The 23,126-nt window shown below is 42.9% G+C and overlaps 1 protein-coding gene across 2 annotated transcripts in view; it reads right to left on the bottom strand.

Moving 5' to 3' along the window:
* Positions 1–23,126, bottom strand: part of nos1apa (nitric oxide synthase 1 (neuronal) adaptor protein a) — a 103,257-nt gene that overhangs the window by 35,454 nt on the left and 44,677 nt on the right. For both annotated transcript variants that reach the window (XM_069520997.1, XM_069521006.1), the window contains exons 3-4: positions 17,077–17,169; positions 14,333–14,391 (exon numbers count right to left, since the gene is read on the bottom strand). In XM_069520997.1, the coding sequence (XP_069377098.1) occupies positions 14,333–14,391; positions 17,077–17,169 (152 nt within the window). The remainder of the gene's footprint in view (positions 1–14,332; positions 14,392–17,076; positions 17,170–23,126) is intronic.

The following is a 23,126-nucleotide window of genomic DNA, read 5'->3' as shown; positions in this document are numbered from 1 at the left end:
CGTTGTTTCAGAAACGTCCAGTGAGGAGGAAGGAGACAGAGGGAAGATGTAGCTTATTGACATCATGTTAATTATAAAATATCTTTGTAAAATAAAATAATAATAACATGTAAGTTAAAAACTGTGTGTTTTGAAGCCTAGTATTTTGCTGGATGGTGTTTGGCTTATCTTAATACAAGAGTGTGAATCAAGGTCAAATCCAATTCATCCGGCAGCAGAGGGATAAAAACACAGCACATTAAAATACAGAATTACTTCTTAGTCCATTGTGCAAGAATAAAAGCGCTCGTGGCATCATTTGAGCAAATTCAGTAAAATAATCGTTCCATCGATAAAGGCAAGATTGAATGAAGAGAAAGTCTCAGAATCAGGATCATTACAACCCTTTATATATTATATAATATATATTATATATTTCTTTTAATCATTTCATCTTGTGAAATCCGGTTTAACACTCAAAGAGCTGAAGAGATTGTGGCGTCACAGAGTCATGACTCGATGTTCAACTTCTCTCAATGGGAATAAAAAATATCTTAGTCAGAACATCAAACTGCAGCTGATGACTGAGCCGGCAGCGTGTGAATGGGATGTAGGAGTGAAAAACACTGTACGCATGTGTGTGAATGTGACGCGTGATATAAAGCACTTTGAATGGTTGTTAGAATAGAACAGACCATTTACTATTTAAGACCACTTTTTTCTGGAGCATTAAAAGAAGACGTCAGGACAATCAAGGAGTTCCACTGGTGCCTCCATTACATTTATTCTTAATGACAAAAGATGAGAGAAAAGATGGAATAATTTAGTCCATGAAAAAGCAGAAGAATGCGACTGAACGCGCCGAGAGTGAGTGAAAAAGAGAGAGGGACACCCAGAGTAAACGAGAGCGAGTGGGAGAAGGAGAGAGGAGAAGAAAGAGGGAGACGATTGAGATTGCATGAATAAGAAGCTGAAAAACAGAAAAGAAAAAAAGAGACGTCTGAGTCATCCAGTGGGTTTAGGTTCAGGGCTGCATCGAGAGCTCGACAAAAAGAAAATTGCTCCCAGGTTTTCACGTTTAACCTCAGTGCCGCCTCTGCCAGCGAAACAGAACCAGTGTGTGTGTGTGTGTGTGTGTGTGTGCTCAAATAAACATAAATGAGCTACACACACAAATACACACACACACACACACTCGTTGATAAGCCCGTCTCGTTAACAACACACCCCACAGGAGGGTGTGACGTGATGTTTGAGTAATGAAGTGAGCTTGTCTCAGAAGTCCTCTGCCATTTTTTCCTGTGATGAATCGTCGCCTGTGAAACCTGGCTGCTATAAATCAAAAGCTAAGAGGCGACGCACCGCACACACACGGCATCGACCATCGCGCACTTACTGGGAATCAATACCGTAACGCACCTGTGCCAGATCCAGCTGGGTGTGTGTGTGTGTGCGTGTGTGTGTGTGTGTGTGTGTGTGTGTGTGTGTGTGTGTGTGTGTGTGGGCCTGTTTTTAGCAGCAGCATCATGTCCAGGAATGAAAGCCAAGTACATCTGGATTAATAGCATCTCTCGACATTAAACATTCAGGTATTGGGAATCAATAAAAGCTCCAGTATCAGTAACATGGAACACACGTGGGCGGATCACTGAGCCGATCCATTAAAACATCGCGCTGTTAAAATAAAGTGCTTTTAATCTTACTTTGATTCCGGCCGAGACACTCTGTCCCATGTAATCAATTTAACACGACTGTACAGCTGAATGACGAAATGAAGCAGAAACTGCTTGAGGAGCTTTTGAACTCTGCCTGTGAATTATGTTGCACAAGCGCTGCAGAATTAGTAACGTCCATCATCCCGAACTCTGGACAGTGGAGATAAAAACATGAAATGAACAGTGGTGTAACCGCGAAAGACGGACGACACGTCTCCACTTCTTCATACAATGCAGAACTGAATCCAAGACAAACGCTGCCATCTTGTTCCGTGTGAAGCCAGAGTCTGAGATCAGGCTCCGCCCTTTAAAAGGCCTCGCCTCGTTCAGGTCTTTCTCTGAGGGACGAGGTTGTGTCTCCCTGACTCCCGAGGGCAGCATCCAAATGTCTTTAAATATAACACTTGTCATCTCCCTCCTTTGAGCCGGGTGGTGACGGTGAAAACGTGAACATGCATCAGTGTGATAAGAACTACCTAAAATTATATTTGAGAAAAATGTACCCATAGTTTTAGTTTGGGTCATTTCCCAGAAGTTGAAACCTGTCGTCCATCTTGTTACGTCTATGGATATAACAGTTACTACTCCTACATCAGGTGTTTAACTGAGAGCAGGTGGATTTAAAGTCTGATCTTTAATTAGACTGATTTAATGAGGCTCATTGTTCTCTCAGCCTTTAAAGGTGTTGAACTGCCAGAAATACAGGATTGTGCTTCTCTGCACGCTTATTATATCTCAAGTGAGCTTGTTCTAAAACTTCACAGATATGCACGATGTTGCATCTTGGTGTCATTGACGTGTGCGTTCATGACTGTGGAGTAAAAACCCGGTAAAACCAAACTATGTAGAACCGTGAACACACGAGTGTGATACGAGCTGCCTGCGATGGCAGAAAACCATCTCTGAGAAAGATTTGATAGAATGGGAATATTGAATTTTCAGTTTGGCCTGTGTCCCACATGCTAACATGGAGGATTTTGCTTTATTTACAGTCGGAACAACAAGTGGCTGAGCTTCCTGGACTCTCACGTACAGATGCTCAGTCTAATTTAGATCAAATGAGAACAAACGACTGGACTGAGACCTCGTGTGGGACAGATGGTGTGTCCCGGTAAAACACGGCAGTGAGACAGTGAGACAACACACACGACCCCAGGAGCAGCTAAATAATCTCTTCTCTCATTTGTATTTGTTTCACCAACAGTCTTTCACTGCATGAATTGTGTTTTACACGTTGGAGAGACATTAACAATGAGCCCGTCACATCACGGAGATCTGTCTGACAGTTTTGTTCTCGATGCTCCTCGTTTCAAAGTCTCTTTCTTTTTAACTTGAGGTTGATCTTTAAACAAAAGCACATTTAATAATTCAAGCTTCGGCAGCAGAAACACTGTTCTGCTTCACAGGATCAAACCCTCTTTCTTTTTCTGACACGTGTAATTACAGCCACAGGTTGTCTGAGACACTTCTACAAAAACAGCACCGACTTGGCAACGGCGAGATAAACCACGATGAAGCTGTTTTCAGACGTGCACCCAAGTCTGCACACTTTCCCCCAAACAGGCTCCACCCCTGACCTGAATGTTACGGACATTTGTCATTTGGACATTTGTTTGTATTGTGATTTCCTGTTTTATTTTGGAAAGTAGCTCTCCTCTCGTTTCAGGTCACTTGCCCTTCCTCATGTGCCTCGGTCTGATTGTCTTCCCCCGATCCTGATTGTGTCCACCTGTTTCTCATTACCTCCATGTGTGCTTATAGTCTGCGTCTCCGTTTGTCCTCTGCCAGTGTCTTGTCCTCTAGTCCAGTGCCACCAGCCTTTTTTTTGTCACGTCAAAGTCAGTATTTCACAGTCGGTTGCCTCGTTAAGTGTTTTTGTTGGCCTTTTGCCTCATAGTTTTCATAGCTCTCTAGGTTAATGTAGTTTAGTTATCTTTTGGTCTTGTCCCTCCTCGGAGGAGATTTTTGGTTTATAGATTACAAGTGTTTTCCCTCATCATAGGCGTTTTATTTTGGTAAACGTTGATAGTTTATCCCTCTTAAGAGGAGATTTATTTTGTAACTTTCAAAGCTTTTTCCTACTCTGGAGGAGATTTCAGTTAAGTGTTGTTTTTTGCTTATTCCCTCATAGAAGGTTTTTTCAGCTGTAATTTTGCAGCCATCCCTCTTCTTCGAGTCGCCCTCTGTTTATTTATTATCTTGTTTTGAAGAATAAAGCCTGAACTTTGTCGGCTCACTCCAAACTCTGCGTCCGAGTCCGGTCTGTGAGTCCTGCGCTGGACAATTTTCCTGCTTTGAACAAATGTGACCCGGACGCCGTCTTCATGTGTGAAAGACAAACTCTGAAATCCATGGACCCAGTTTTGAGGATATTTTACGGACGTGATGTAACGGACATAACAAAACATCTGACCATTTCCTTCAGCACTTGTTTTGTCTTATCGTTCTCTCAAAGCTCTTTTCACTCGATCCACACACACCCACTCCGACAGTCTGGTTAAATATCTCGCCCAAGGACACCGGAGGAGCTCGGGATCACACCTTCTGATTAGTGGCCGACCTGCTCTGTCCTCCTGAGCCACAGTCGCCTCTAAACGAGGTCACAAAATCAATACCCGCACCCTCCTCCCGTCAATAAATGATCAGCTCGCACCTCCTCGCACATAAACACCTGAAAACAAATCCAGCCATGTAAAGTATTTTGTGTGGTACCTTGTTATGCTGGAGGTTTTAGTTTTTTGTGCACGTTGGTGTCTAAAGCTGCAGGACGAATGTATTAATGTTAATGTTTCCTGATATTGATCCCTCCACTCAGGTTGATTCTATTTCCTCATCAAATACCAACACTCTGTTTTCCCAACAACTAAAATATGTATTTGCTTTAAAACTAAGGCCGGAGATATATTTGCTGTTTAGTCACACGTTCGCGTAGATGACCAGATGCATCATGGGTGTACTTGCTGTGTACTATGTGCTTGTTACTGGAGTATTCCAGAACTTCAGGATTTGCATTCTGTAAATAAAAACAAGGCGGAGGTCACAAAGTGTCCCTAGAGTCCATTACACTATTTCCTTTATGCGGTTGTAAGATGGTAAACTTCTCCAAAGTGGGACTAACAAAGCTTTAGTTTATCTTATCTCATCTTAAGTGCTGCAGACATTGTTTTCTCTGGTAGCAGCTGATTTGCATTTAAAATATGTATTTTGTAAAACTACATGCACGAGAGGTGAACTGTTCCCTTGACCTTTAATGGTCATGTTTAATACATTTTCAGGCGTAATAGTATATTTTATTATATTGATTCTGAAACAGTCATGAAATTAATCCTTTGTATTCTTTTTACAGCTTTAAGCTTTATCAGACATTAAGTTAACACTTTACCACTGGATCTATATAAAACTAATTAAATCCATCACATCTGGAATCTACGGATACAGTGCCGGGGAAATGCATGATCTCATTTAATATATATAACCTTCAGGGATTAACATACTAAATATGGCAAATGTGATTTTAAATTAAGTTGAACATCTATTCCATCGGGTCGTGGGTGAATGAATATGAAAGAATGTGTGTGTGTGTGTAGCTGCTGCTGTCGTCGTCGTGACAGTTTATGAAAATGAAAACACTCGGCTGAGTGGGGGGGTTATTCCTTAACAACCTTAGTCAGGTCTGAGGAGCCTCAAGCTGAGGCAGCACACACACACACACACATACACAAAACAGCATGACTGCAGCATGTGGTCTCACAACACTGCAGTGTGTTGCTTCACTGCTGCAGAGGAAACCTCCAGCACTATATGACACCATCTAGTTGGTGAAACTGGAGGAAAGAAGTCAATATTCAAGTGCAAATAAATCCTGTGCCAGGAAAATAGAGAAACGTTTGCTGCCAGGTAAAAAAAAAAATCAATCTGTGAAAAATCTAATCAAACTGACTCCTTTTTAAGATTCAAGGTGTTTTGTTAGTGACAAATTCGATGCGAAATGAAAACAGTGAAGCCTTTTTCTCTTAACGCAGCTTTGTGCCTGTGTGTGTGTGAGGTGAAAAGATGAAGACAAACTGAGAGAGGCAGAACTGACCCAGTGTCACAAGAAATAAGCCCTGAATGCAAGAGACTAACCACATTTGCCTTCAGGGTGTGAATTTGGTCAGAGTCACAATAAATGTTCTGTAAGGTGCCAACAGGCAAAAAAGTCTGTGATGTGTGCTTTGTCGAGCACATTGGACATGAAACAAACCAAACTGTGAATTAAATTCTTTACAAAGATAGTGATTGGTGATTTGAGGAATAGCTCTTGAAAATGGGGTGAGACATCACGATTGACACCTGAGACTGATTTGAAATCGGGCAGGAGCGAATATCAGCCTCAATGGCAGAGTTGTCCATCTTTATTTAGTCTTGTCCACAGTAAATGTAGTTTTATTCACGGCCCTGAATCCAAGGGACTGATCACCTTCGTCTTATTCTGTGTACTCTTAAGTGTGTGTGTGTTTGTTTGTGTGTGTGTATGCAGTCACCACACCCCTATCTACCCAGAGAACGTGGTCGCACAAAACAAGGTCACGCTCACATACCTAAACACGCACTAAAACAGAGGCTCACACACAAAACACACACAAACAGACTCAATTCCCAGAGGCAGTGGAAAGAAATGAGTGGGCAGAGAGGAGCAAAACAAGGACTGAATCATCTTCGTCTTCATTTACATTCAATAGTGAGAGAGTTTTATAGCAGCAGCTGCAGCAGCGGAGCGCTGAAGCCTGGTAGAAAAATAAATAAAATACAAACGCACAAACTGAAGCAATTACAGTCCCAGGAAATCCAATCTCTTTAGGCAAGAGCATCAGTGATAACACAGTATTATGACCCTGTGAGCTTTAATCCAGACGAGGGCTCCGGTCATCAATAATAAAGCGGACGGCTGCTTTGCATGAGAAAGGGAAAGAAAGTCAAATTGAAACGCCTGTTAAGCGTAAAAAGAAGAGCAGGAGGAAGTGATTAAAAAAGACCTGCAACACCTCTCCGAATATTTTAGTTTCACTCTGATTGGAGAGGACAGTACATCCAATAACTGCAGCAATTCTCTCCAGTCACCGTTGTTTTCTCTGCACAGACACAGTTCAGAGTTAAAGGTCATTCTAGACACGATCACGAGGCTGTAGAACAAATGAGCTGCTGCTGCTGCTGCTGCTGCTGCTTTCACTTTATCCACACAGCTAATTCAAAAGTTCAATTACAGGCTGATCAATGTTCAGGAAACCACAAACAAAAGGCGAAGCAGGAGTTGTTTACTGATAAAAACATCACGTTCAAATAATCTGGGAATCTCAGAGCACGTGCAGCCTCCAGGAAGAGGATTTTTAACTTTTACAAGGTCTTAAATGCTTCAGACAAATTTCATTTTATGACCGACTTCTGTTTTATTCAGCCCATTTCTCCGGAACCCGAACCATGGTTCAGTTTGATCTGGACCCAGATCTCCTCTCTTGGTCTGACACCTTCCACAACAAATATTTTGGTTCAGACTAAACTGAAAAGTCGGAGGGTCCGGACCAAACCCGGTGGGTGTGACAGTGTCTCCGGTTATTAATGGACAACACCACGGAGGAATCCATAATAAGTAGTTTTACTTCGACAAAATAACTCTTCTGTAGCTGTGATGTGGAAAACCCACAGGAAGGAACTCATCATGTATGTATGCAGCATGTACTGTGGGAGTTAGGACACGTTCTGAGTTGAGGTGTCCTGTGGATTATGAGACTGTGGAACTCGGACCTCCAGAGGGCTTCATTATCATGGAAATGAAAGCAACAGGACTCCACTCATTTAAGCAGCTGACATCTGTTTCCTCAGGACAGAGATGAGTTGTACACGTTGTCCGTGTCATGCGGGCGTTTCGCAGGTTTTAGTGACAAATTAAAAATGCCAGTTAAAGCTGGAGTCGGAGGAGTAATGCTGCCGCTGCTGCTGCCGGTGCCGTGCAGAAGTTTAACTTGAGCGGTGCTTCCCACTTCCGAATCGTGTATTGGGAGGAGAGGAAGTAGGTCGAGCTGTGAGGGACACTGTTGCGTGTTCAGACTGTCAATGACGAAGTTTTTTCTATTTTCTCCGATTTGGACGATGCCCTGCAAACTGTGATAACGCAGAGAGAACAAATGAGTCAGTCAAAGAATTCAAATTACAGACATGTTAAACTAAAGGAAATCCTTGTTGTCTGTTGCTACAAAAAATGGTGTCTGTGTTAATGTTGTTTATGTTAATGCACGACTTGAGAACGTGTTTGTGTGTGCACGCTTCATTTCAGCGATTGTTTTCCATATCACACGATCAGAGTGTTTCTACAACACAAACACACAGATTGACTTTAATTGGGGGGGTGTGTGTGAACTTCTTACTGTCGGGCTTTGAAGTGAGGATGAAGAGGCAGAGCCGAACACGTTTAATAATGTTAAGTGGGAGTCAGCGATAGAGGATGATGGCAATTACCACAGTTGAAGGCCGGAGAAGACACACACACACACACACACACACACACACACACACACACACACACACACACACACACAAATGCATTGGTTGCTATGGTTACGCCTGCTGCAGCACCTGCAATGGAAAACTTTGAAAATGGAGAAAAACCCAGATACGGTTTGAAAACACTAACGTATCACTTCTTAACTATGAATTGAAGCGTTGAATGCAAAATGTCGCCAACACTTCCGTTTAGTATCAGTTCCACCTCGTCATCTCTCGAAGAAGAGAAATCCCTGCCGTTGCTTTTCACCATCATTGTTCCTCATTTCACTATTGTTTCATTTTTGTAGTTGGGGGGGGGGGGGTGTTTGTGCTAAGCTGAGCCATGTGTGTCTACACTTGCTTCCAGCTGTTGGCGCTCTCCCACACAGCACTTACCCCTGGAGCTGGATCTGTGATGTCAGCGGGGCTAAGGAGGAGGAAACGCCGGGGGGGGGGGCAAAGTCGGAGGGAAGCTCAGAATGAGGGTGTGGAGATTTAAACCATCGGCTCTGTCGCTCATCGTGGGTTATGTGAGGTCTTTGGGAAATGAAATGGACAAACAGATAACGACTCTGAGGGAGCAGATATCGTATTGTTTCACGGAGACACTGACGCATCCATCATCGACTTCAGGATATTTCAGGGTTGGGGACATTACACTAAGCACTAGGATAAAAAGGTATAGGGATGGCAGTGTTTGTGAATAACATCATGTCAGTTATTCATGAAGCGGATTGCAAGGTGAAAATAAATCTCTATCTGTGTCTGGTGGTTTTGTTGGACGAGCTTCTGTAGAGGCCTCAAGAGGAACGGAGTTGGAAAAGGTTGTGACGGATCCTTCTCCTTTTCTCTGCACACTTCCTGGTTCTTGTGGAGTACAAGTCCTGGAGGGAGGTCAGGCAAGTCCCAATTATCTTTTCTGCTGACTTTACTTTTCGTTGCAGTCTGTTCCTGTCCTGGTTTTTTTATTTTTTATTATTATTCTCCCTCTTCTTCTGCTGCTGCTTTGCTGATGTGTGTTTACGTTTCCCTGTCGGTTGACGAGGCAGCAGCGTGAGGCGTAAAACTACAGTCTCAACCCCCTGAGGCTTTGTGACAGTCACTGGGGATTGCATTAACCTTCATCACCTAAGATACATGTTCAAATCAGGTATAAGCAGGGAGCTGTGAGCCTGAGGGAAAACAAGGACTCCTTGTGACACGTGGAAGAGCATGAAGCAGATTACAGGCTTCAGCATCAGAGGTTGTCAGCAGGGTGGCAGCACAGACACCGACAACAAGCTGAATATGATTTTTTCAGTAGGTTAGGATTGGAATCCCAGCTGTGCCTCAGAGACACCAAAACATACCCCGTCCTGAGCCCCTCTGATCACAACCCCTCAAATCTAACCACGCTCCCCTGAATAACTGTGGTGACACGCTACTGATGAGTGGAGTCCCTGGAATCAGTTCATTTACAAATCTTATATACATCTTTGTTAAAGGTGAAGCTAAGTGATTGACTGGAGCTCAGACTGGACGGATCCACTCATCGAACTGTGCGTGACTGAAATGTTTATATCCCTCATGATCTGCAGCTTCTGGAAGTCACTGACCTGAGCTGCTTTCAGACACACACTGAAGTTTCCTTATATTTTCTGGAGGGGCTGTGAGAACGCACAAGTCAGTAGCTGAAGATGTCAAACTTGGAAAGAGAAGGATATTCCAGAGCTTTTGGTGATATGGCCAGACGCTGCTGTCGAAGTCATGACCTCCAGAAAAATGTTCATTTCTGAAAATAGCTCTGGTTGGTGGATGAGTGTATCTGATGAACTAATCAATAACTCAGTCGTTTGCAAAGGAACTGAAAAGTGACCTGAATGAGTTCAGTTCGATCACTAAAAAAAAGTTTGGAGACGCTGATCACATCTCAGGGTCATGAAGTCCAGGTGACCTGCTGAACTATCCGGTGTCCTGCCAGATAGCTTTGACCTAAGTTTGAAGCAGGAGAGGATAACCCATGCGGTGTTCTGTTGGTACCGGTACCAGTCTACACTGATGTGGGGGTGGATAGTGCTGTCACACACTGCTTTTATACGTCCACCTGTCCATCGTTAGACTAAATGAGCATGAAACAGGGGAAAGTGGAAAACAGATTCATTCATGTAAAAACCACAACACCTGTCTTCTATGTATTAATGTGCTCTAACAAATAACCATGAATCTGGGTAGCTTTGATCAAAAGTGGCCTCAGGGAATTTTTGAAATCCCACAGCATTATCGTCAATAGCTTTTTCTCTGTGTGAGCCTGCCAACACTCTGACAGATGATGGAGGGTATTAAGAATAGCGAGATGCATTTAAGGCTCAACTATTATGACGGCTGTCACACAGTGAGACGAGCTCTTACGCTGACTTTGAAATTATCGATCAAACCATCTGAGCAAGAAGAATGTGAGCATTCCTGGACTCACAACCACAACGTTTGGTGTAAAAAAAGGATCTGGAGTGTGTTTTCAGTGGAGCGGAGATCAGACGAAAGCAGTTGTGCACATTTGGTTTCCACATGTAAAAAGAGGCCAAGTTCCCAGACTCTTACTCTGAAATCCCCCCCCCCCCCTTCTTCTCTTCAAAGCAGTAATCATAAGCCCCTTCTTGAACGGCCTGTTCCAGGAGGGAATGTTGCACCTTTATTCAGCACAGCCTTTCAGACGCAAGCACAGAATCGGAGGTGGGGCATCGCTGTTCGAACTTTATACCATGGGTGGAGGGAATCAGGGAGTCAGAGCAGACATCGATTGGGACACGGCACAAACGCTGATATCTGGTAATTCAGTGTAAACAAACAAAAGTGGCATTACGAGGGGTCTTCACATCGATATGAAGATATTTGTGTATACATCTTATAATGTTAAAGAAAGTAAAATCCTTGATCGGTCCCTTTGTCCATGAGGTTTTGTGTAAATCCATTCAGTAATCTTTGCAGGACCAACCCACCAGCAAACAAAAGGACGAGAGAAAACATTATTACCTCCGACTATAAAGGAAACAGGACGTGAGTACAGCCCACACCACGAATATGTTTTTAAAAAAAATAAAAACTCAGTCATACACTTTCTGAGTTTATTATTTAGTTGGTCAGAGGTTTTGTTTTATCCCTCCAATGTCTCCCAGCCCTGCAGCTCCAGCTCTGAGCTGGTGGGTGGCCTCCACTCATATATTAATACTCGTCAGTGTGTATGTTTGCTTTGGAGACAAAGAAACGCTCGGTGTGTATGTGTGTTTTTGTGTTTCCTAATTGGTGTGTATGTGGATGTTTGTGCCTGTGTAGCATGGTTAAAAAATGAAAAGATGTCCAGGCTGTCAGTTTGATGTGTGTGTGTGTGTGTGGGTGGGTAAGTATGTGTGCTTGATCCAGGGGATTGTGATTCCCTCCTGAGTGAGTTGGTCTGCTGGTGTTTGCCCCGAGGCTGCGGCTCTCTGGCAGGTGGAATGTAAAACACATACCCTGTCTGTGTGTCTGTGTGTGTGTTAAAAAACTGAGCGAAGAGGTCTACACCTGTAAAAATGAGTTCAAGTTCTCCACCTCTGTGGCTTCTTCCATCAAGACCCGATAACAAACAATGTTATCAACAGCCAGTTTGAATTATTAAGCTGCGACCCAAGCCAGAAGCAGCAGGACTGTGTTCACACCTATTTGTACGTGCACAGAATAACACAAATATGTATGGATGGATTTTCTCACCGAACTTAACGATTCACTTTTGGAGCTGATGTGTCAAAGGTCAACAAAAAATATGGTCCGATCCAAAGCTTCAGAAAATTATTTCTCATGATGTCATACGTTCTGTGACTTCGTGAACCCCCTGGATCTTCCTCTGACGTCACTCAAGTGATATTAGAGATCCACTCGTTGTCAGTACAAGAACGGTCCCAGGTCGTTTCACGTGATCTGACTTCCTCCTTTTATTTATTTTTATTTTTGAAGACCTGGGCCACAAGTGAGTCCCTGTATAGTCTGCTCCTGTTGTGATGGCTTGATATTTAGAAAAGAAAGAAGTCCTAATGGCTGGAGACATTATGATAATCATAGTCACAGTGAATATTGTTGCCAACAACAGCGTGTGGGAGCTTAAACATGCACGAGGCCTTGTTGCCATGCAACATTAAGTTTAAAATGGTGATGGGAACGAGACATTCCCGTCGCCGATCATCTCATCTGAGCCCGCTGCGAAGATAAATCTTAGGTGTCACAAAATAATTAAAGGGATAAAATATGTTTTCCTGTCACATAAAACTTCGGCATGGGGCCGTAAACAATGTCCAAATATTGTCGACTCTTTCTCGCTGCTCTAAAGTCTGTGTGGTTTGTTCTGAAGTGCTAAATAAATAATGAATGTGTGTGGGCTTGTGATTGTCTGAATAAATATGTATGAGTCTGAAGTTGTGTTTGCATGTTTCTGAGAAGCACACTCATGTACTGTTGACCATATGCTAATGTTTGTGCACGTGTGCTTTGTGGTTCTGTCGTTATGAGAAGCACTCGGACTTAAAGAGCCTCAGGGCGAAGACGTTTTGTCCTCGGGCCACAACAGATACGTTTAATGAAATGCAATCAGTGGAAACCCACCAGAAGAGCCCTGAGACATATTTACAAGTATAGAGTCAGTGTGAACGTGACGGCGTGCGATCGCTGCCCCTCCACCCCGGCCAGCGTTGACGCTGAGTCGGTGGACGGCCTCGGTGGCAGCGAGCCAGCCGCTCGAGTGAGAAAGCAGCTGGAGATGAAAAGGAATGCACAGAAGAAATGCAAAGCGCTCAGCGAGAAATCCTCTCAAATGATTTAGACACACGGCATCCAGCCTCTGTGCATCTTAAAAAACCCACACAGGAGCATTTAAAAACAGTCCGGGGTCTTTGATAAGCAGTTTGCTCTGCATTTGAAAAGCTAAATGTGCTTTTAATTCAACCATAAGACCAAAAAGATTACATGTTTTCTCACGTGGGGATTTCCACTGGCTGTGGGAAGCCTTCTGAATCCTTCACACTTTTACAGACTAATGTCTCTGCTCTTTTAAATCCAGACAGCAGCCTGCATGAGTTCACTTTTCAAATAACACTCAGCTCAGAGTTACAGCCACTCTCTGTATATTGATAACAAATGAGGGTTCTGTGAAATATCATTTCACTGCAGAGTTCTTTTTTGTTTTTATGGAAATATCAAGAATAAAGAGCCCAGATCCTCATCTCCACTAAAAATCAAAGTTTTTATGAGAAGCACAAACCAAATAGCTAACGACCGTGTGGAGCAGCACGATGTGTTTGTGGATCAGAGGGGACGAGATGTCACGAGGGCCCAACAAACAGTCGACAGCGACTGATGGATGAGTCGTACACATCCTTCTCTGCTTTAGTTCCTCCGCCCATCTGGTCACATGGGGCGAAGCTTTGTGACTGTCATATTAAAAAACTGTGCGTCAGGCTCAAAGTGCAGAGTGAAGAGGCTTCTCAAATATTTCCAACTTCCAGAGCTGCTCACACAAACACCTGAAGAGAATCTATCTTCCTGACAGAATCATTTCCAAACCCCTGAACTGGGCTCCTGGACGCTCCTCTGCAAGCGGAGCTGCGGTGGGAGTGTGTGAGGAGTCACTCAGTGGAGAATATGAACCGTGTGTGTGATGGTTCTTCACTAACTGAGTCATGTTCCCTTCACTGGTTTGATCAAACTTCTATTTGCCTGCCTGTGTGTGTCTTTGAAAGAGGGATTAATGGTGCAGACGTCTGAAAGTGTCCCTCCACGGTTCTGCCGACCACAGACACAGTTCTGGGTTCAAATCCGAGGATTACACCCCTGCAGCAAAGGGCCTGAGTGAACTTGACCTCATGTTTCAATCCTGTGAGGTGACAAACACAAATCCTCTCACCTCTGTTCTCATGTGGTCTGAGCATCATCAGTGGCAGAGACACAAGATTTTAATTTCCAGAACCAACACAGAGTCTTTTTTAATCAAGTTTGGATTAAAATTAATTTTTGAAAAGACCCAATGAACCATGAGGGGAACACTCATTAGGATTAAAACGAAACTGAATCAGCATTTTAAACGGAGCTAAAGAAATTAAATGTTACGGTGAACTGACCTGTAAATGGGATCCTGCATCACCATCATCTTGCTCTCATCCCACGTCCACTCCTTCTTCTGTGGACACAAAATAAAAAACCTTCACTACATTGCACCAGAAGTCATTAAAATTTAAATCAGCGATCACGTATTGACGTCCCGTGAATCGTTATTGAGTGAACCGCGTCACAATGGTGTCGCTCTTATTTTAACGTCTCAATATTTGAGACGTTTATTTACATTTTTCCCTTTTGTCCTTTTCCATTCCATTAAATCTATCTTCCAGCTTAATGTCACAATCAAAATGTCGAGACATGAGCAGACAGGAATTATTCATATTGATTTCCATCTGCTCAGAGCGCAGTTGATTCAGTCATTTATTCGCTCCTTTCATTTCCTCGGCCGTAGATGTACAAAGGCTGATGACTGTCACACTTGACATTTCAGATTTCCAGCCAGGGAGACAGACAAGACAAGAGAAAACAGGTGGAGGCCAAATATCACGGCTTCAATACAGGCCTTTAATATTTAACTCATCAGACAGACATCACAATTCTAATGAATTTCTTCATCAAATCTTCTCTCGCTTGGCTTCTTTTCAGATTTGTAAAGGTCTTAGAAAAATTATCAGCAAAACCTGATGAGTGTGAGAATTAAATTATAACAAAACAGTCGACACCTGAGCTGATGAAAATCACAGACTCAGATTAATCAGATCTGAAAATGTCTCTCGAGGTCTATTTCCTGCGATCAGCCCAATAACAGTCAGGTGTTGTTTTTGTCCTGCTCTTCACGGTCGACGTCTTCACAAGTCCACCGGAACAAGAGACCCAACCTGGGACCAGTGCAGGTTAGGGTCCACGTTTCCGAGGGTCAGGTCCCAATTCAGACGCAGCACATGTGAAGTTAGCGTTACTGTGCTGGATGCATAAAACCAAACTTCAGTTGCGTCCCCACACCGAAGTGTAAACCCAATATATTACAAGTCAGCTGGTATCTGCACTTTCTGATTAGATGGAGGTTATTCCCTCGTTTATGCCGACATAAAAATTTAACAGCAAGTTACAAGTTACCTGCTGTTCAAACAGTGAGTTGGTTTTCTTATACCCTCTGAGATTTATCCTAGCTTTATAGATATTTTACAAAATTGCCTGGGAACTAATATACTTTATAGACAAAGTAGTATCGGATCAATACACACATTTGTGTACTCTCCGCGTAATCGCAACATCTATAGAAATTAATTTCCAGACAAACAGAGAAACACATGGCAATGAAATTAAACAGTATTGGACAATCTTCTCATGGAGAGGTTTTTCCACATACCATGAAATTATCTTCAGATCGTATGTGATCTTAGAGGTACTCAACATATTCTCTAAATTCTGTCCACACACAAAAAAACGGAACAAAAGAATATCGACCTGCAGTCAAGCTTCCAAGTCCACACACATTTACATAACGGAGCATTTCTCAGTGGTGAATTGAATGGATGCTCCTCAGAGGACCATTTAGAAAACTCAATTAAGCTTCCTTTTCACGAGACACTAATGCGTATCTGCTTTACACACGTGGCTGTAAGAACACGTCAAGGTCAAACAGCAGCTGCCGTCATTCCTGACTTTAGTGAAGCCGAACAATCCAAAAATCTACGTTTCTCACTTTAAACAAATGGTTTTTTAAAAATATTTTCTGTATCCAAACACTGCATTTTGTGCGAAGATGTCATGAGAAGTCAATTCTGATGAAACAAGCAGAGAAATTTGCCTTTGAGTGAACGGTAAACACTCAGCCGAGGCAGTCTGCTCACAATGACCTTTTCAGTTGTCAGATTTGTTAAGCTCCCACGTCTGTCTGTCTCTCTCCGAACATGCAGACTGATAAATTCAACGCGAGTCTGGGAATTATCTGAGTTTAAACAGAAGATGATTGTTGACGGTGTTAAAACACATATCAAACCCATGAAAAGGCCTCAAGTCAGGATTAATGAAACAAGATGAAAAGAGTAAAATGTTGGGAGAGACAACGGACAGCTCTGCTAAGTGAACTTCACTCTGTTTGCATCCAGTGGGTTGTCCACCCTGTCAGACTCCGTGATTGTCGGCAGGTTAAGTCCACCTCGCTCCGTCTCTGTGGATTACAACTGTCAGCCTCGCCGCACCTGGAAACGCGTCTCAGCGCCCTACCCGTCAACTTCTTCTGGTTTTCTCTTCACTCTCTTTTCATCTTTGAACTCTCTTCTCTCGTTTCATCTTTTTCTCTTTACTTTACAAAACCTGTCACGCTTTTTTTCCCCCACATCTTCCCTCAGACTTTTGAGCGGTCTCAGGCTTCTGTCCTTTCTTACAATCGCTGCTTTCTCTGTCTGAGGTTTAATTAAAAGAGGGATCGTCCCTCGCAGAAAGCAGCCTCTTAATTGAGACACGGGAAAAATCTAATCAGCAAAAAAGAAACATTTTACAGTCTGTGAATATCCAAACTGAGGGAATCCAGTTGTTACCTGGACATTCCCATAACAGTTTGAAGTGTAAGAACTGATTGTTATTAGTTTACGTCCCCATTCGGTTGGAAATCAAGTTTTAAAGATTCAAACAGCCACGGTCAGCAGTGCATAATCTCAACTGAGAAACTTTCACATGATGTTTTAATGAGTAAAAGATTAAATCTCCATCTCCTGCTCTTGTTCTGAGACGACACGTCCAACACAACCAGACAGAAGAAGAGAAACAGACGAGTTCAGACAAGATAATAAAGGTCACTCACTTTTTTCTTTTTCCTCATTGTGACCTTCACGCCGTCTACTGACACCGTGATGTGGACTTTCTTCTTCTTGATGTTTTTCACCTTGAACTCATACTGCAGAGAGAACACACAGACACAGGTGTATTAATATTTGGCTGCATTACAGTGACACTGGTCGGGATGTGTGGATCCAGGACGATGAGTCATGTCTGGAAGCAGGACGGAGATTAAAGAGATGACGGTGAATCCGAGGAAAGTTTTTCTTCATTTACACCTTTTTTTTTTTTTAAACTTTAAAACACATATTATAAGAGTTGTCACATTAGCAGACAACGACTCTGCAACAACCGTCTCCACGTGTAGTTGGAGTCAGAACATTCTCCGCTCTATCATCGGTTTAGACGACCAAGGACGATGTCATCTTTTCTCTGTGTTCCCACAAGTGAAACAGAAATGCAGAGTTGCTGCCGCCTGAGATTGAAAACGTGAAAGCGTGGACGACCTTCAACATCACCGATGGATACAAACGGCATAATTGGAAAAATCAAAAGAGGAGATTGTAAATGCTGTGTCGTATTAACATTCCTGCAGTCGCTTCTTTTGTGTGTGTATTCTATAAATTCACATTTCATTGCCAAATCATTTCGGCACCAATTAGAGTGGAATTCAGTGGAGTGCATATCTCCACTATGGCCCGACAGTCACCTTGAATTCAATCAAGCCTCATTCACTCATGGATATCAGTCCCTCACATATGTTTTATATTTTTCATCAAGATCCATGAATTAGATCCCCCCCCGAGAGAAACGTCTTCTAGGAAATATGCTGGAAAACCTTCTTTTAAAACTGTTTGGTGAAACGCTGTCGAAGTCGTCAGCTCCAGGCAGAAAACTCAGGTTCTTAGAATATACATCCCACAGTAACACAGAGAAAGTTGAAGCCTGTCAATCATTATTCTCAAGTCTCAAAGTGCGCGAGTGTTTATGTGTCAGTGTTTTACGGGCGTGCCGTAATCTGTCGACCGCGCTGCGCAGGCAGGACTCGAGCGGTGGCGTGTCTGATGGATCGTATGATTGACCTCCGCCGAGATGATTACAGCAGCAATTTAACACATTTCACGCAGGGTTTGACGGGCTAAGTGTATGCAGCGCAAGAAGTCAGAAGGCACTTATCTCTAACGAGCCTGTCTATTCCCGTCTGATACGGCCCCGTCATTGAATCCACATCAGCCGCCTCGCCCGCTAACACTCTACCATCCAAGATACTCCAAGATACTCTGTATCCAAGATACAACGGTGATATGATTCATAATATCACAGCTGCATCTATCAGTGTGATATAAGAATATGAATGAATGTGTAATTAAAACACTTGTGGCTCAGAAGCTGCTGCGCTCGTGGTAGCAGACACACACACACACACACAGACACACAGTGATCCAGGTGAACTTACACCCCTCTGACTATGTGCAACAACTATGTGCACTAAAAAGTAAAGGGCCAATAAAAAGCTTTATCAAATAATCACATGTCAACGTGTCAGAGTGCACAGGTTAAACAAATTGTATTTTTTATGGTGAAGCTAAAACGAAACCTGTCTGTCTGTGGACAAACCAGCCTCATTGCCACTGAGAGGGAGCAGGTCAGAGGTCAGAGGTCAGGAGGAAGGACTTTCAGTAATGTATTTTTTCACTGATATTCATTTCCAGTGAAATTATTAAGTTTATTGTGACTTTGTTGTCGCTGCAGATTCTCCAGATCATGTTTTATCAGTAGATATGATGCTTTCGTTCACGCACGCTGAATTTTTCCAGAGGGGCTGTAACGCAAATGTCCGAGTCAGTTGCTCCGGATATTTCCTGGAACTTTACCTTCCATATGAGAAAGAAAAAGAATCCAGATATCTCAGGATACATTCGAGAGCTTCCAGAGATGAGGACCACTGCCGATGAGCATGAGCTCTTTTACAATCATTTCATATTTGTTCACGACCATGTAGAAAAACTATATGCAATAATCTAGAATAGTGTTTAATGACATTAGAATGTACCAGAGGCACCAAAGCTTCACCTGCTGTAGAGACATGATCTGTTTGTGTCTCCGTCATCCAGGAGCAGCTGGATCCTAATTTATTCATAGTTTAGATTCTTTATGACGTGAGCTTCCAACATTTTTATTCAGGACATTGTGATGTGGAGCTTTTTCTTTAATGACGTATTCAAAGTATCAAACTGGGACCGGCTCCAACATCTGAGAGTTTAAGTGCATCAGCAGCTCTGGAAACTCGCCCTGCTCTTATTTTTCTTATTCATCAGGAGAGACGGTCCAATCAATGTTTGAGGCCTGAAGATTTTGTGCGTCAAAGTAGAATTTCTGTTTGATATTCAAAAAAACACAAATCAATAATCAATTCACTAATTCATCAAGTGAGGACACAAATAACAGGAAGTCCCAGGTAAAACCTTTCCTGGGATTTATTCCTGGCCAAGCACGGGAAACAGGATTTGCTTACGTGCAGATCTTTGTGGTTGGATCACTTTGTGACAGTGGCAGGACTTAAGTGTACAAGTCCAGGAATAGTCTCATCCATCATTAAAATAAGTCAGTCCAACATTCGCAGCCACTATTTCCTGATAAACGCGTCATTATTTCCTAAAGGCCCCTTCTTCCTGTTTCCAGTATAATCCATCATTTTGGCAACAAAGACGCCAACACACACACACACACACACACACACAAACACACACACTCACACACACACAATGGTGTCCCCAGCCAGCGCCACTATTTTCCCCTCACAGAAATATCAGTCTGGAGCCAGAAGAGCTCAACAAAGAGGCTGCGTTTCTGTCTGTGACCGCAACGGTTCATTGAGAGGAGGAGAAATAAAACATTCAAATGGACACACATACACATACAGAGCGCCGCTGCGGTCAGCTGGCAGTGATCGTTCAGCGATCTCAGCAGGTCAGCGGACGGTAAACAAAGAGTCTGAAGTGAAACAAGCTTCATTCGGCTCGTTGCTGACGTGATTAGAGTTTCGTTGTCCAACTGCTCGTCCATGTTTTTACACAAGGAAGCATTTCTGCTGGTGTTCAGCCCTCATATGTCAGCCAGACCTCCTTAGCCTGCACACACACACACGCACACTTATGCTGCATGTAAATTTGTTCCAGACTTTTTTCAGATATGAAATCCACATAAAGAACGCAGCAGAAGGCAGAGCCAGGACATCAGGGTTACCGTAACCGTAACGTTACAGATTCAAGGTCCAAAAGCTAAAAGCTAAATACATGTGGTTTTCAGTTTTTGTTAGCGACAGAGACAGACACACGTCACGCAACGCTGACTTTTATTCACTTCACTGTCCACACGCCCACTCACTGTGAATTTCCCCGCTGTATTCTCACACTCTGACATTATCCAGAGCTTTTTTTCTGTAGGGAGCTGGAAGGAAAATATCTGGATCAACTGACTCTGACGTGCAGGTCTGAAAGCAGCTACACAACGTCACTACACAACAGACCGAGAAACTGCAGACGCCTGTAAAGAGTAACAGAGTGATGGCGAGAGAGAGAGAGAGAGAAGCAGTGACACAGTGAGGATAGGATGTTTAATTAACAGCTCGGATAATTGAGCACATTATTACACAAACTCGCGGTTTCTTAACTGTGCAAACTGTGTTGTCATTAGGTGCCTGATGAACTGAGGGGGAGGGGATTTTATCCTTCGTAAAGCACCTGACCTCACTGCTCGTACTTCTTATATAATGTTTGTTTTTTTTACCGTGTGTAAAAACCACAATGATATAGATGAAATGTGCTTGAATTCGTGACATCATGTGAATGTGATTCTACGCTCCGACAACCTGATCGTGGTGTGGTTTCTCCGGTTGCCATGGATACACAGTGAGCTGCAGCGACCGGATGAGAAAGTTGAGCCGCGATCGACTCAGACAGCAGAGCTGAAAACAGCCGCTCTGCCCGGACCACCGCCGAACACCTCAGCGCTCGCCGGCTCAGCGGACGCCATGTTTACATAACAAACAGCGGAGCGGAGGACAAACGAGTGCAGCGTTCTACATGTTTGTCCAACAGGTGGTTTGTCTTTGGTCAGTGGGTCTGATGTTCCTCAAACAGGGATTTGTGTGTAGATGCTGACTCTGATGGGTCAAATCAATAAATAGCTTTTTGTTCAAAGTCAGTTGTACAGTTGTTTGTTTCTCTTGCAGGGTTCAAAGTGTAAAAAACACAATCCCCCATTTTTAATTCACCGAAAAAAGAATCAGAAATGTAGTATCCGGAAAGAAAACGGATTAAATGGAATCACAGGGTGTTTTGTACGACGGAAGTAACAGCCAGTGTTATATATCCTCTCATCTCTGATTAGACCACAGCTCCCATGTCATCTCCCCAGAGATATCGTCTTTCTCGGCTTCTCCAACCACCACATGCGTCTCTATTTACTGCCAAACACAAAGCTTTCATCCCTTCCTCTGATCTATCATCAGCCCCGCTTGGATTCTGTTTTTCTTTTCAACCATCTGTCCTAATCTTGTTCCTTTGCTGCTGGTCATTCTAGTGTATCTGTGTGTGTTCACTTCCTCTCTCTTACCACTCTGTCATTTCTCACTCCACTTCCCACCACCATATTGACATGCACCTTCTGTGACATTTTTTCCGGCTTCATGATAATTATTTTTGCACTCCTGCTCCTCTCTCTGCCTTTCTCTTATAGTTTTTTTTTTTTCTGCATCACCCCTGCCTCCACCCCCTCCCTCTATTTTCTCCACAGGCTAGTGGCTGATTCAATCTCAAGCAATGTTGTTTATGAAAAGGCATTTCACTTTCCAGAACCATTTGTGTTCATGATGCTACATGGTCCATCTCATTTCAGCATCCTCAGCTACACGAGACAAGTTAAAGGCAAAATATAGTAAATATATAAAAGTATACAAACAGTCGTCCACAAACCCAATAGTACAAAATGGCCTGAATATTTAATGTAAATTTAAAGTCACATCGCACTGACGTAAAAAAACTGGCACCCTAAAAAAAGGCTACTGGATGTGTGTTTATGATGTGACTCTGATAAAGTAAGTCTGATAGAGTAAAATACTTCCAATAATTAAATACTGGCTCAAATATACATATTTTATGAAATGGCAATATAATAATAATGTCTTTTTCAAAGACTGGAGATATTTTTCAGTTTAAGCAAACATTTTGAAATGATGGATTCCTCTTTGCCAGGTAGAGAAGAGCTCGTTTGCACATGCATCACTAAAGCATAAAAGACAACATTTGCATCCAATTTACAAGACATGTAAATTCCTGGACTTTCTCCAGTGTGGAAACCTCAACTTCAGAAAGGAAGTGTAGTTGTCAGACCTGATTAATGAGACTTCCCTTGAACGTTGGCACATGTTCCCGTTTTGTCAGAGACGAAACAAGAGAAATCTATTTCTCTGTCATCATGGCAATAAAGCACAGTTAAAGACTTTCTCCTCCGTCACTTTGTCACTGTCTCCCAGTCCTGGCTCATAGTATCTAAGTTTTTCTGCCTCCTGTCCGACCGATGTCTTTTCTTTCTCACCATCTGCTCACGTCTGTGCCCGAGCTGCATGGATTCATACAGAGGGAGAGATAAGCCTCAAAGACAACAGATGCTTATCGTGACACCTGGAGAATCAAACATATCGTTCCAGAGTGAGAGAGATCCCTGTCGGGCCAGGATCGATACCCTTAAGATTACTATATATCTGATTCTTCCATTAAAAACCTTTTAGCCATTTTAATCTGTTATCTACTGTTGTTACAACAAAGATTGTTGCTGGGTTTACTGTGAAATTGACCAGTAAATTGCTTAATTGATCTTCCAGAAGAATGTTTTTATATGAGGGTTGGTTCCAGAGTGTTCCACTATTAAAAGCGTAGATAAAGGTGAGGTCATTTAAGGTAATATCAACATTTCCATTCCTCTTTTTCATCAGCGTCAACCTTTACCCATCCCTTTTCTTCCACCTTCAGAGCAGGAGAGGGGAGGAGATGAGTTATGGAGGCTTTTCTTTGC

This window comes from Paralichthys olivaceus, chromosome 3 (assembly GCF_024713975.1).
Source record: "Paralichthys olivaceus isolate ysfri-2021 chromosome 3, ASM2471397v2, whole genome shotgun sequence".
In the NCBI taxonomy this organism is placed as follows: Eukaryota; Metazoa; Chordata; class Actinopteri; order Pleuronectiformes; family Paralichthyidae; genus Paralichthys; species Paralichthys olivaceus.
Note: the sequence above shows the minus strand (reverse complement) of the source record. Positions and strands in the feature narration are given on the sequence as shown.